The 15488-nt window shown below is 42.0% G+C and overlaps 1 protein-coding gene across 1 annotated transcript in view; it reads right to left on the reverse strand.

Annotated features, from left to right (window-relative positions):
- The window catches only part of AATF (apoptosis antagonizing transcription factor), a 201177-nt gene that overhangs the window by 50069 nt on the left and 135620 nt on the right, over window positions 1-15488 (reverse strand). Inside the window, exon 11 of the mRNA XM_040337825.1 lies at window positions 10045-10116. Coding sequence (XP_040193759.1) covers window positions 10045-10116 — 72 coding nt within the window. The remainder of the gene's footprint in view (window positions 1-10044; window positions 10117-15488) is intronic.

Here is a 15488-nt window from a genome sequence, read left to right on the forward strand (position 1 = left end):
TTAACCACTTAACGACCGCCGCACGCCTATATACGTCCGCACAATGGCACGGACAGGCAGAAGGGCGTATATATACGCCCTTGCCTTCTAGCGGGTGGGGGGTCCGATCGGGACCCCCTCCGCTGCGTGCGGCGGTCGGGTCCCCTCGGGGAGCGATCCGGGACGACGGCGCGGCTATTCGTTTATAGCCGCTCCCCGGAGCTGAAGAACGGGGAGAGCCGTATGTAAACACGGCTTCCCCGTGCTTCACTGTGGCGGCGCATCGATCGAGTGATCCCTTATATAGGGAGACTCGATCGATGACGTCCATCCTACAGCCACACCCCCCTACAGTTGTAAACACACACACAGTGATCCTTAACTCCTACAGCGCCCCCTGTTGTTAACTCCCAAACTGCAACTGTCATTTTCACAACAAACAATGCAATTTAAATGCATTTTTTGCTGTGAAAATGACAATGGTCCCAAAAATGTGTCAAAATTGTCCGAAGTGTCCGCCATAATGTCGCAGTCACGAAAAAAATCGCTGATCGCCGCCAATAGTAGTAAAAAAAAAAAAAATTAATAAAAATGCAATAAAACTATCCCCTATTTTGTAAACACTATAAATCTTGCGCAAACCAATCGATAAACGCTTATTGCGATTTTTTTTACCAAAAATAGGTAGAAGAATACGTATCGGCCTAAACTGAGGAAAAAAAACATTTTTATATATGTTTTTGGGGGATTTTTATTATTGCAAAAAGTAAAAAATATTGAATTTTTTTCAAAATTGTCGCTCTATTTTTGTTTATAGCGCAAAAAATAAAAACCGCAGAGGTGATCAAATACCACCAAAAGAAAGCTCTATTTGTGGGGGAAAAAGGACGCCAATTTTGTTTGGGAGCCATGTCGCACGACCGCGCAATTGTCTGTTAAAGCGACGCAGTCCCGAATCGCAAAACCTGGCCTGGGCATTTAGCTGCAAAATGGTCCGGGGCTTAAGCGGTTAACAATTGTGCGGTCGTGTGACGTGGCTCCCAAACAAAATTGGCGTCCTTTTTTCCCCACAAATAGAGCTTTCTTTTGGTGGTATTTGATCACCTCTGCGGTTTTTATTTTTTGCGCTATAAACAAAAATAGAGCGACAATTTTGAAAAAAAGGCAATATTTTTTACTTTTTGCTATAATAAATATCCCCCAAAAACATATATAAAAACATTTTTTTTCCCTCAGTTTAGGCCGATACGTATTCTCCTACCTATTTTTGGTTAAAAAAAAATCGCAATAAGTGTTTATCGATTGGTTTGCACAAAATTTATAGCGTTTACAAAATAGGGGATAGTTTTATTGCATTTTTATTTTTTTTATTTTTTTTACTACTATTGGCGGCGATCAGCAATTTTTTTCGTGACTGCGACATTATGGCGGACACTTCGGACAATTTTGACAAATTTTTGGGACCATTGTCATTTTCACAGCAAAAAATGCATTTAAATTGCATTGTTTATTGTGAAAATGACAGTTGCAGTTTGGGAGTTAACCACAGGGGGCGCTGTAGGAGTTAGGGTTCACCTAGTGTGTTTACAACTGTAGGGGGGTGTGGCTGTAGGACTGACGTCATCGATCGAGTCTCCCTATAAAAGGGATCACTCGATCGATGCAGCCGCCACAGTGAAGCACGGGGAAGCCGTGTTTACATACGGCTCTCCCCGTTCTTCAGCTCCGGGGAGCGATCGCGACGGGGCGGCTAGAAACGAATAGCCGCGCCGTCGTCCCGGATCGCTCCCCGAGGTAAGCCGCCCACCGCACGCAGTGGAGGGGGTCCCGATCGGACCCCCGACCCGCTAGAAGGCAGGGACGTATATATACGCCCATCTGCCTGTACGTGCCATTCTGTGGACGTAAATAGGATTGCGGCGGGAGTTAAGTGGTTAAACATGGTTTCCTATGGAACACATTATCTATTTCAAATCTGCAAAAAGCACTAAAGCTGCATAGGTGTGAATCCAAACTTAGGGGGGGTAACATTTTCCGGGGCTGAAGTGGTTAAAGGAAGCCAAATCTTTCAGGAGGAGATATAAGTGTAGTTCATTTAAAGTGGAGTTCCACCCATAAATATAACATTACATCAGTAGTTTTAAAAAAATGTCATTAGTCCTTTACGAAAATTTTTTTTTTTTTTAGATGCCTTCAAAGTGTTGTTGCTAGGCAGAATAGTTAATCTTCCCACTTCCTGCACCTAGGTGCTTAATGCTTCCTAACCTACACCGCACAGACTCCTGGGAATGTAGTGGGTGTAACTTTCTGTGCACTCCTCAGTCTCAAAGAATCATGTGACTTGGACAGCACAGGTGCTGAAACCTGATCTGACACTGGTTGTGCAGCACTGAGCATGTGCGAGATTTGCAAGGCTGAAATCCAGGAAGTCATACAGTCTGGCTTCATGATGCCCACACTTAAGATGGCCCCAGTCAATTTCTATTTTATAAAGTGTCTAAATGCTGTAACAACCTAACAAAACGGACCTTAGTTTACAGACTAACTTTACTAGAATACATTAAGCTTGTGTATTACAGGGGTATTTATATTTAAAAAGTGAAATTGTGGCCGGAACTCCGCTTTAAGATTACAAATAACAGGATTACAAATATACTGTAGATGTAAAAAAGTGTTTAGTTTGCCAAATATAGAATACTATAATGCATATGAATAAACTGTATTTTCATATTTAGCCAGGAGGTGGCACGCAAAAGTTTTTCCACATGGTTTTTAGGTTTCTAATTAAAGAAGAAAAAAAAGCCAGTTGTATAGAAAGCTCTGCCGATTCAACTGTATCTTAATGTAAAAAACAAAAAAAAAAAAAAAAAAACGTTATAACCGACTGCTCGACTACAAAACCCTGCCCTACTTTCACATGCATACAGCGATTTATTTCCCAGCCAAACCTTCCTGCTTCCTTTGATTGTTAAGAGCCTTACTAACACATTGGGAAATGTATTTCTGGGGGTGTGCTTATTTTATAAAGAACTGGCCCCCTCCCAGCAACTGCCCCTGCAAACATTTTTAATGATAATGTCAAAATGGGGGGGGGGGGGGGGTAAAAGACATTTCTTGCCACATAAACAAGGTAAAAAAAAATAAAAAAACCTATGCTGGGACATGCTCTAGATGGGTGTTGAGATGTTGGGGGTAAATTTTGCTACTACCTTAAAAAATACTCTATGATGAAATTCAAACACCAAATTTATTGAGACTGAGAAATGAATCATTTGCCCCCTCTACTCAGTGGACTACTTAGGTTCAACCAGATAGGGAGCTTAAAAACAAAAACAGCTTTTGCTTTGTTCTAAATCTATAATTTTTCTGTGAATCCGATGTCATGGGTGCATCCTGTATTAAGGGCTCACGCACACAGGAAGTTTTTACAGCTACTGTTAGGGGCGTCTATTGTTTTAACTGTCTTTAAACGCCCCTCCAGTTAGCATATGTGTCCATGCACATAAACTTTTAAGAGGCGTTTGGAGGCATAAGCATTTAGGGGCAGTAAAAGAAAACGACAGCCTGTGCATCCACGAGCAGAGGATGCTAAATGCTGTAACTAGCATTTTTACATTCGTGTTTTTACTGAAAAAAAAAAGGGGGAAAACGCCCTTAAACGCTCTTCAAAAACACGGCTAACAGTGCATATTTAGTGCTGCTTTTTCCTGGCAGCAGCGCTGGCATTTTTTTAATGTCCTGTGTGCATGAGCCCTAAATATTTTTTGTAAAACAAAGACTTTAGATAATTGGCATAACATAGTTTTATTAAATCAATAATATAAAAAAAAAAAAAAAAAACTGACCTCAAGCCATCACAGTATGTTTGCTATTAAAAAAAAGTCCATATAGAGCAGGGGTACTTAATTAAAATTCAAGGAGGTCCGGTCGGCAAAATTTTCTTTGAGCCGAGGTCCGAATCTCAAGTCTGTGTTATGACTCTGAGAAAGATTGTAGTCGTTGTATTTCTATTAAAACATGAGTAATGTACAATTTCAACAATATTTATTGTCAAGTTTCAGGTGTCCCCATCACAGTGCCCCTTTTACATCAGGTGTCCCCATCACAGGGCCCTCTTACATCAGGTGTCCCCATCACAGTGCCCCTTTTACATCAGGTGTCCCCCTTAACATCAGGTGTCCCCATCACAGTGCCCTCTTACATCAGGTGTCCCCATCACAGTGCCCCTTTTACATCAGGTGTCCCCATCACAGGGCCCTCTTACATCAGGTGTCCCCATCACAGTCCCCCTTTTACATCAGGTGTCCCCCTTAACATCAGGTGTCCCCATCACAGTGCCCTCTTACATCAGGTGTCCCCATCACAGTGCCCTCTTACATCAGGTGTCCCCATCACAGTGCCCTCTTACATCAGGTGTCCCCATCACAGTGCCCCTTTACATCAGGTGTCCCCATCACAGTGCCCCTTTTACATCAGGTGTCCCCCTTTACATCAGGTGTCCCCATCACAGTGCCCCTTTACATCAGGTGTCCTCATCACAGTGCCCCTTTACATCAGGTGTCCCCATCACAGTGCCCCTTTACATCAGGTGTCCCCATCACAGTGCCCCTTTACATCAGGTGTCCCCCTTTACATCAGGTGTCCCCCTTTACATCAGGTGTCCCCATCACAGTGCCCTCTTACATCAGGTGTCCCCATCACAGTGCCCCTCTTACATCAGGTGTCCCCCTTTACATCAGGTGTCCCCATCACAGTGCCCCTTTACATCAGGTGTCCCCCTTTACATCAGGTGTCCCCCTTTACATCAGGTGTCCCCATCACAGTGCCCTCTTACATCAGGTGTCCCCATCACAGTGCCCCTCTTACATCAGGTGTCCCCATCACAGTGCCCCTTTACATCAGGTGTCCCCATCACAGTGCCCCTTTACATCAGGTGTCCCCATCACAGTGCCCTCTTACATCAGGTGTCCCCATCACAGTGCCCCTTTACATCAGGTGTCCCCCTTTACATCAGGTGTCCCCATCACAGTGCCCTCTTACATCAGGTGTCCCCATCACAGTGCCCCTCTTACATCAGGTGTCCCCATCACAGTGCCCCTCTTACATCAGGTGTCCCCATCACAGTGCCCCTCTTACATCAGGTGTCCCCATCACAGTGCCCCTTTACATCAGGTGTCCCCATCACAGTGCCCCTTTGCATCTGGTGTCCCCATCACAGTGCCCCTTTGCATCTGGTGTCCCCATCACAGTGCCCCTTTGCATCTGGTGTCCCCATCACAGTGCCCCTTTGCATCTGGTGTCCCCATCACAGTGCCCCTTTGCATCTGGTGTCCCCATCACAGTGCCCCTTTGCATCTGGTGTCCCCATCACAGTGCCCCTTTGCATCTGGTGTCCCCATCACAGTGCCCCTTTGCATCTGGTGTCCCCATCACAGTGCTCCTTTAAATCAGGCATTCCCGTCAGAGTGCATCCTTACATCAGATGTCCCATCAGAGTCCCCCTTAACATAAAATGTGCCCATCAGCATGCCCCTTAACATAAAATAAGGATCACGCTGATGGGCACATTATATGTTAAGGGACCCTCTGATGGGCACATTTTATATTAAGGGGCACTCCGATGAGCACAACAAAACGTGCCCCTTAACATAAAATATGCCCACCAGAGTGCTCATTACCAAAAATGTGCCCTTCAGAGTGTCCCTTAACATAAAATATGTCCAACAGCGTGCCCCTTAATATAAATGTGCCCATCAGTGTGTCCCTTAACATAAAATAAGGGTCACGCTGATGGGCACGTTTTATTTTAAGGGGTACTCTGATGGGCACATTTTATTTTAAGGGGCACGCTGAATGACAAATTTTATTTTATGAGGCATGCTGATGGACAAAGTTTATTTTAAGGGTCACGCTGATGGGTATATTTTTAATGTGCACACTGATGGCCACATTTTAAATTAAGGGGCACTCTGATGGGTACAACAAAATAGTCCATCAGTGTGCCCCTTAACAAAATATGCCCATCAGTGTGCACATTAAAAATATACCCATCAGTGTGCCCCTTAAAATAAAATTTGTCCATCAGTGTTCCCCTTAAATTTAAATTTGTCCATCAGAGTGCCCCTTAAAATAAAGAAAGGTGCCCATCAGCCTGACCATTAATTTAAATATGCCCAGCAGTGTGCACAATAGAAATACTTTTAGTGACCACTAGTTAGGTGTATAACACATACCTTGCATGCAGGAGGGCACATCTTAAAAATCGAAGAGGCGGAAGCTGCGAGACATTGGGAGCCAGGACCCGGGAACCGCGAACAGCCAGGGGGGAGGGGGGGGCGGGGCGCGCCCGTGACCTCACGACTCTACTCGCAGGGAGAGCCGGGAACCACGAGCAGCATGGGGGCAGGGCGCGCGTGACGTTACGCCCCTACTCACGCCCCGTCAACTTTTGTTTTCACCGAGACCTGCGGTGAGGAGCAGGGGGCGGGCACATGCACGCAGCGTCAGTGGTTGCTGAGGAAACCCGCGATCCCAGCAAACCAACGCTGCCATTTACAATTATACTGGCGGTCCGGGGAGAAGCGTCACTCGGTCCGGACTCGGACCGCGGGCCGCCATTTAGTGACGGCTGATATAGAGCAACAACTTATAAATTTAGCCTGTTATACTATGCACCAGGAATACTAGGTAATGTCAACTGTTTGCTTGTCCAGTTATAGAGCTGAAAAAGTGAAGATTGCATTGCTGATTATAAAAAATATATAAAAATATTGATCTGGTTTCTTTAAAGCATGTTATACAGCACAGTACTTGTGATGTGTGATTTGGCTCCCTGCAACATCTGTAATACCTGGCTGATCCAGTTTCTGCCTTCTCCCCCCCTGTAAACTGACCACGGTGCATCATGGCTGCTGAGCCTGACACCGTGGTCAGTTTACGCGCCTTAGGGTCCTTTCACACGAGCGGACCGTTCGTCCGTTCATTACAAGTCCGTTAACGGACTTGTAATGAATCCCTATGGGAACGCATCCGTTAGCGGATGGAGCATCCGCTAGCGTCCGCGTCAGTCGGGATCCGCTTTTCCGAACGGAAGAAACCCTATTTTTCTTCCGTTCGGCGGAACGGACCGGATGCAGACGGACAGACGGTCCGTCTGCATCCGGTCCCCCATAGGAGACAGCGGAGCAGAGACAGGGCGGTCCTTGCACTGTGTGCGGGGACCGCCCTATCCGCCGACAGCTCAGCGGGGATTCCCGCTGAGCTTTGGCGGACACACGGAGCGGACCCAGAAACGGTCCGCTCCGTGTGAAAGAGCCCTCAGACATCAGCGGCATGCTATCTGCCGCTCTCCTCTCTGCTCCTTTGTCGTAGTCATCCCCCCCATCCCAAGAATTTTAGAAAATAGCATATAGTATATACATCATGTAATCCTAGCAGAGGGGTTTGGCAGTGGCTGTGTGCACTGCCTTAAACAATTTAAGTAAGAGAAGGACACAATTGTTGAGAGGGCAGTAACAGAATTAATACTACTGATTGAAAAAAAAAACTGTGCAGAACCTATGTATTTTGTGCAAAGTGCCTGAGACACACCTTTCACTTCTGCATTGTTCAAGAAAAATAAAAATAAAAATTGGTACTTCCTGATCATTGTTTAGAAGAAAATAAATTGATTTCTACAATACAGTAATCATCGCATTCCTTTATAATTACTAACTATAGCCAGATGCACTGATCTCCTGTAATAAACACATTTGCACAGAATAGAGGTATAATAAATGTTTGTTGTCTGAACGATTCGTCCTCTTCTACGCCTTATCTTTACTTTTTAATTTCAATCTCCAATGCCTCAGTGAGAAGTGTCAAGTTTTCAGGAGCTGTGTCTTACTGATGGTATAATCACTGTACATCCTGGGTGAGTGAGAAGGCTGCACATAGCTATAAAGCACAGAGATCATTAGCACATACAGTTGTGTGTGGAAAGCTGGGTCTCTGTTAGGCTGAGAAGCATTGCTCCATTTGCGGTAAATTGCACAGATACAAACACATGAATCAACTGCTCCAACAGGTATAAACCACATAGTTATAGGCCACAGATTTTAAAAAGTCACTTCTCAAGCCACATGCCATTCTCAGAAAACTTCTAGCTGATGTTAAGAATAATAGGCTAAATACATTGCCGAAGCAACTCTACTCTTAAAAATAGGCTGGGCTTAATAAGAAGGTTAAAGCTTTTCACACAAAAAAAAAAAAAAAAAGCTCTCAGTAGCATCGTTTTCACAGATCTATGCCTTGCATGTTGTCAGACAAAACCCCTAAATAATAAGCCTTGTAGCAAACAATTTATATGTTATTTAAATTGAATTAAAGTGCAAGTTCACCTTTACAGAAAATCTGAACACAAAAAACACTGGTTGGTCCCTGTGCCCATCGCACCTGGTCCTGCTAACCCGGAGTCCGGCGATCACCCATTCTGACACATCGTATTGGCGCTTTACCAGTCAGGGAATTTGAAATTCCTGCAGCTTTCTTTCCTCTTCGTCTGTGGTGACAGGACGGACTACGTGGGTTCCGATTGGTTGGCCCACCCATGTGATGGCGCCGACCAATTAGAATGCTCATAAACGTACCTCCTGACAAGGTTAGTTTTGGAGAGTAAACTGAGGGGATTTCTAAGCCCCGGACCTGTGAAGCATCTATACGAGGTGTCATAGCGGGCAATTGCCGCACTCCAGGTCAGCGCTACTGGGGGTGGTGCACAGGGGGTCCTGTGTAAGTTCCCCTTACAGATTTTTCTGTAAAAGGTGAACTTACCCTTTAAGTGAATTAACGCATACTCCTGAAACAAACATTAAACAGAAAATACTGCTTCCACCATTGCAGTATACCAACGCAACACTAAAGCCTCGTACACACAATTGGATTTTCAGACGGGAATTGTGGGATGACAGACTGTTGGCCTAAAATCCGACCTTTTGTACGCTCCATCAGACAATTTTTGTTAGACATTCTGCCGAAAAATGTTGGATGGCAGGCTAATAAATTTTCCGCGGACAACGGTCTGTTGTCAGATTTTTCTATTGTGTGCACACAAGTCTGTCAGACAAACGTACAAACACGCATGCTCGGAATCAATGCTCACCAAACAGGACATTAGCAGAAGGTGCCCAAAGGGGTGCGCTCAAGAGCCAAAATGTCACTTAGTACGTCACTACGTTCGTGTTTGTTGGTTGACAATTGTGTGCCGTTTGTATACAAGACAAGTTCCTGGCCAGTACCCTTCGGACAAAAGTCTGACTCTTTGTGGAAAATCTGAGATCGTGGGTGGCTTAAGGGTTCATTCATAATTCTACATTTTTGTGTTTTTTTTAATGCTTTAAGATGCATTTCTGCATTAATTTATATATGTGCTTTTTAGCAATGGAATCTGCTAGCTTCATTTTGGGAGTCGGCAGAACTACATAAGAGTTAAAGGTGCAACACTGGTGTATCAGCTATGTATGTGATAGGGTAGTCCTGCATCAATTTAAGAGCCTACCTACCAGGTATTTTAGTTTCTTAAGTGTGCTGAATTCATTTAACTAAACCCCCCCAAAAAGAAAAAAGAAAATCAATGCTTATACAAGGCTTTTAGTAAAGCTCAAGTTATTTTTTAGAAACCCTGCAAATGCATCCTGCATTTTCAAAGCAACATTTTTATATTCCAATGAACATACATAATTAGAATTGTTCCTACACCCATGTGACCGACGCAGGCACTGACAGTTTCCAGCAAAGAAATGAGATGCAGATTTACACATCTATCTGAATGTAGGATACACTTGCAATACTTCTGCTGGCTTGTATTTTTATCAGGGTCATTTTAACATTCTGCTGGATTTTACAATGATTATGATAATGTAAACTGGTTAGATTACTAAAACTGATGTGCAGGGGATGTCCTGCCCTGACAGTGGTGACAAATGCTTAACTGATAAGAAAAAAAAGCAGAGGACGACAGTGTGAAGAACAAGTCGATATCATGCTGCCATGAAAGCATTTGATAAACATTATTAGTCTATTACTCACCTGGCCTCATCATTCATTGTGCTGTGACCAATGGGAGCCATGAAGCTTACCAGTTTGCTATGTACATGATACCTATAAAAAAATAAAAATAAAATAAGTGCTCCCTTTAAAACAAAACCATTGCATTGTGACACATTTGATCTATTTTCAATAATAAATTATGGAGACTTGTATAAAGTCATAGGTAAATCATGTAATGGATTTAAATTTCAGCTCGGAGCTCACAGTAAACATGCAGCCAAATATTATTGGCTCTTTGTTCTTCTATGGATAAAATTTCATGAATAGTTTTATCTTTTCTCGGTCATTTCTCTCTGCTGCCTCATTCATCTGCCATCTACAGAAGTCACTTCTGACAAGTTTCCCTGACACCAAGTGAAATAAAACGTGACATGGAGAGTTCTCTGCCACAAATTCTGTGATGGACAGCCTCAGTTCTATTCCTGTTTGCTGTGTGGTGGGGTTGTATCCCTTCCGTCCAATCAGCTCTCTTCACTGAGTGTTACTTCAGCTTCCTGCTTTCTGGAAGCTCAGACAAGCTGTATAAACTCTGGACTAGAGAAGAGAAGACACCAGATGAACAGGTACAACTTATGTAGGAGGATTTGTTTAATCTCTGGGTATATCTATAGATTTACAACCACTTTAAAATATAAGTTTACCTTTAAAAAAAAAAAATTGTTTACATTAAAAAATAAATATCCAAGTATGAATAATGTCTGGCTGTTTATATGCACGTATTGTTGTTTGATGGTACCTATGGAAACCCGGCATCATAAATGACGAAAGGTTGTCGATGTGAATACGGCAACTTTCCTCCACCAATTAACACTGCTTATTTACTACAGGAGAACAAACGCTTTTATAATTGCATAGTAGACCAATAGGTAAAAAATAAAAATAAAAAATATTTAAAAGTTGAAAATCAATCTTTGAAGGATTAGTATAGCACAACACCATCTATTGTCACATTACACCGCAATATAAAAATAATGCACTGCGCACCAATACAAATAATAAAAATAGCAAAAAATATATATCTATACTGTGTGTGCACACACAAAAAAAAAAAAACCTGCATTCCCTTGTTCAGTAGGCTGCAGGGGATACTAAAAACATTTGCTGCAATATGCTGCATACCATTGTCGACTTTGAATGGCACTTCCCTTGTCCAATCACAGTATGCCTTGTATTTTGTACACAAGTTGTACACTATGGATGCATAATTTCACAGCTATGTTTTGTAAGATGGATTTATGCTTTGTTCTCTGACTGTAAGCATCGCAAGTTGGCTTGTTTGTAACAAATTTTTTAATATAAAAAAATAAATAAAAACATTGAAACACAGAGGTATACAATACATTTTCTGAATGGAGGAGCGAGTGACCCGCTATCATTACTGTATGACTGGAGGAATGCAAAGCAGCTGGGTTGGAAGATCAAAGCTGACAGTGGTATACGGCATAAGACAACTAAGGTCAGCAGCCCTCTGGAGCTATACCAGCATTTAGAGAACTGAGCTGGACCCAGAAAATATAAAAAAAAGAAAAAAAAATTATAATTCCCTCAATTCCCACTTTAAAATAAGTTTACCTTTTGCAAAAAATAATAAATGCACATCTTTTTGAAAATAATAATAAAAAAAATAGAATTTTTTGTTTTTACTGCGGTCTGTAAGGCATTGCACCTGCAAACAGCAGAACAGCGGTGCAAAGCCTGGACCCTGCAGACAGTCAAGTAAGCTGTCTGCCAGTATTACAAGACTAAAATGTAGTCTAATGTAAAGTGGAAAAGCTCTTTGTCTGCCTCATTGCTTTGGATGTACAACTAAAACAAATAGGATTTTTGACTTGCCAATATAATCAGTTTCCTGGAGTACAGTACAGGACACTGGCTTCTTTAAAGGAGTTGTAAAGGCAAAAAATGTTTTGCCTAAAATTAATGTCTGCAAGGTAGACAGACAGAATAGCGTAATGATTCTGTTAAAAAACAAGTAAATACCTATTAAATTCCTTCATCTATATCACTTCCGGCATTTTAGTTTCTGTTCTCTCATTCACTTCCTGGTTTGCGGCGCTCGTTCATGTAAGAACTACATTTCCCAGTATGCATTGCGGCACACCCAGTAATTCACACCTCCTTGAAGTCTCTAAGACGTAGAGACCGGTTTCATCGGACAAACCGATCGCGTGTGGGCCCCATCGGTGAAAAAAAAAATCAGAACATGTTTTAAAATGTTCCTATGGGGGGAAAAAAAAACAATAGAAAAAAAAAACGATCGTCTGTGTGGAAGTCCATCGGTCAAAAATCCACGCATGCTCAGAATCAAGTCAAAGCTTGCTCGGAAGCATCAAACTTAATTTTTCTCAGCACGTCATAGTGTTTTACGTCACTTGGAGTTGGATTTTTGACCGATATACGATCGTGTATACAGGGCTTTAGTGTTTTAACATGGAATGAAGGAACCCCATTGTTCACACTACAGGTGAGAGAGAGAAAGAGAGAGAGAGAGCCCAAGACTGGTTTTAATGCTACCCAATGCCATATGTTGGTCCAGACCAGACTGGAGGAAGGACAGAACACATGCAAAAGAGTACTTTCTAGAATGTAAGTTCTTTGCTTTGCACCAAGCAAAGCAGGCCTACCAGATGCAATGCTAGACTTTAGAAGTCAACTTCTCAGACTTCAAGGTGTGAATTATGGAATCTTTCCCTCAGGACAGTGGTTTCAACAACAATGCCATTAAAGGTTCAACTGACTATGGACAGAGGGATCCCTAAGAATGGAACTGGGAGCCTGGGTCATAGACACAACTGTGAGTTGCCTAGCAGGGCCCCCCAGGGCATATATAGTGTTAAGGAGAGCATCTAGCTTCTTATCACTTCTGTCCTCCACATGGTCTTGTTAAGGCAAGAAATTACCAGATTACCTACAGAAAACCTCAATCTCATACAATGGAAACTTCCCTAAAGAAAGATATTGTTGGGTGAAATGTTTAAGAGGGTAAAAAAAAAATGGAATTTTAGAGACTCCACTGCATACCTTTGGGTAAGCATACTCTGGCTACTGGAATGTTAAATACAAGCATACAAATTCAATAAACAGAAAAATGAGTCTCCTTTAGTTTAGGAGAAATGTCTGTAGCAGGTGTATCATCCTAATCTGATGTTCCAGAAGATGAATGGTGTCTGGCAAATATATACACTTCTAAATAATCACTTTAAAACTGAATATTCCAAAGACCAAATAGCTATCCCTACCAAAGTCTCCAAAATTGATAAAACCGAAAGAACAACTTGCTTATGTACATATACAGATGCTGCAATTGCTTATTTTCAGGTCAAACCCTAAAACTAGCATAACAAAAAAACACACACACACACACACACTTAAAAATTTTAATTATCTACAGTTACAGTGCAAAAGAACAATGTAAACCAATTTGTTTTGTTCAACATAACAATGACAATACCTCAATCATATTAATAAGGCTCAAAGTCCACCAGCATTTGTTAAAAAAAAAAAAAAAAATGGAACTGTTTATTCACAATAGAGATTTGATACGAGAAGATAACAGCCATCATCTACTACATAAAGTACAGCTGACACACTTCTGAGAACCCTTATAATGGATCTACACATTGGCAGAGCTTTATTACCTTCCAGCCGTAGTAAAATGCATGCATAATTTCATGGTGTTCTCTGCAGCTTTAACACTGAGTTCTAATGTGATGCCTGCTGTTTGTAAGTATTCATAAATCTTTTGCTATCAAGGATGAACCACATTTTAAGGCAGCATGCTGATTTCTGCTGTAAAATTTACATTGTTGCATTCATCGCATTTCACCTGTTCAAACCACTCTCAGAATATATGGTTTCTTTTGTCTATACATTCAAGCACTATGGAAAATAGATTTTAACACAGGAAACTACAACTGTAGACCTCAAATAAAACTTTCTGGACTAATTTCACCTTAGCAAACTGCTAACCTGTGAGAGGAAATGGCTGTATGATTACATAAATAAATATGTATTAGTTCTACCACCAGATGCAACATTCTACAATGATGATTGGTTTTTGGAGTCATTTTTATCCCCAATCTCCAATGAAATCCGAACTGATAATTGTTCTGTGGAAGAAAAAATACAATACGTATACAATACGTATACAATTGCAACACAAGTCATATTGTATTTCAATGTTAATAAAATGACTTTTCCTTTTCAATCTGCAGTGCTGTAATTTTCTGTAAAATGTAATGCAATATGGCTACCTGGAGGCATAGAATGTCCCCCAGAAATGTAATTTCCTGCTTATGCGATTGGCTTACTGGATTTCCCCAAAATCTGTGCTTATATTCAAATCAGATTTTGAGCATCCCCTGCAACATGCCATTTTTGGCGAGATACTCTCAAAGAGAAATCACATCTAAAAAGGGATGCAGACCCTGCAACTATTCTCAGAGCCCTGCAGCAGCTTACTGACAATTATAAAAGCACTCCCATACAGATTCACTTTACACATGGACAAAGACAAACATATATTCCTTCAGAATAAAAAAAAAGGTAAGAAACTGCTACAAAGTTTGTTAAAATCTCTGCAATGTACATAGACCATTCTGGGGGGAATGTTTTTTTTTTCCTCAAAAGTGGAATTACTCTTTAAATTGCAACAACTCGCCATTTAAAGAAAAAAATTAATAAAAATAATAGTACAGTACAGGTCAAAGGCTGTATTATTCATAGACCCTGGGTTATAGGCTCGTAGCTTCAGGTGATTAGACAAAGCTTTGCTGGCCACGACCCCCTGGTCATACATGGTTTGAATCTCAGCTGGTTCCTACTGAACCGGCTGAGATTCAAACCATCTATGGCCGGTCTAACACAGGAACACAGGTCAGGGTGTCCTCTGTCCTGGACTCCAAGATATGGAATTTACATACAATTAAAAATCCTAATTTTATAGTGTAGGACACTGGATATTCACAGACTCTGGGACGTCCACAAGTAATGAACAACTTGTGCTAACAGCACTGTGCTAACAGGTCCCACAATAATAAGGGTCAACAGATCCAACTTAGAGTGCTGCTGCAAGAACCCTGCAGCTAAAAGCTGCTTCCGCAGAAGCTTGGACGTTCACCTTGCAGAAGAGAAAGTATGAACGGAAGACCAAGTGGAGGCCTTGCACAGCTGGGAAACAAAGGCTTGATGTTGGAACGCCCCCCGGAAACACCCACTAACCGCCGGGCACCTGCGATCACTCGTCACAGAGCGAGAACCGGGAGCTGTGTTTGTTTACACACAGCTCCCGGTTCTTTCAGGGGGAGAAACGACTAATCGTATGTTCATACAATGTATGAACAGCGATATTTCAATTCCCCTAGTCAGTCCCACCCCCCCTTCAGTTATAACACAATGAGGGAACATAATTAACCCCTTGATCG

Source organism: Rana temporaria, chromosome 2, assembly GCF_905171775.1.
Source record: "Rana temporaria chromosome 2, aRanTem1.1, whole genome shotgun sequence".
Taxonomy (NCBI): Eukaryota; Metazoa; Chordata; class Amphibia; order Anura; family Ranidae; genus Rana; species Rana temporaria.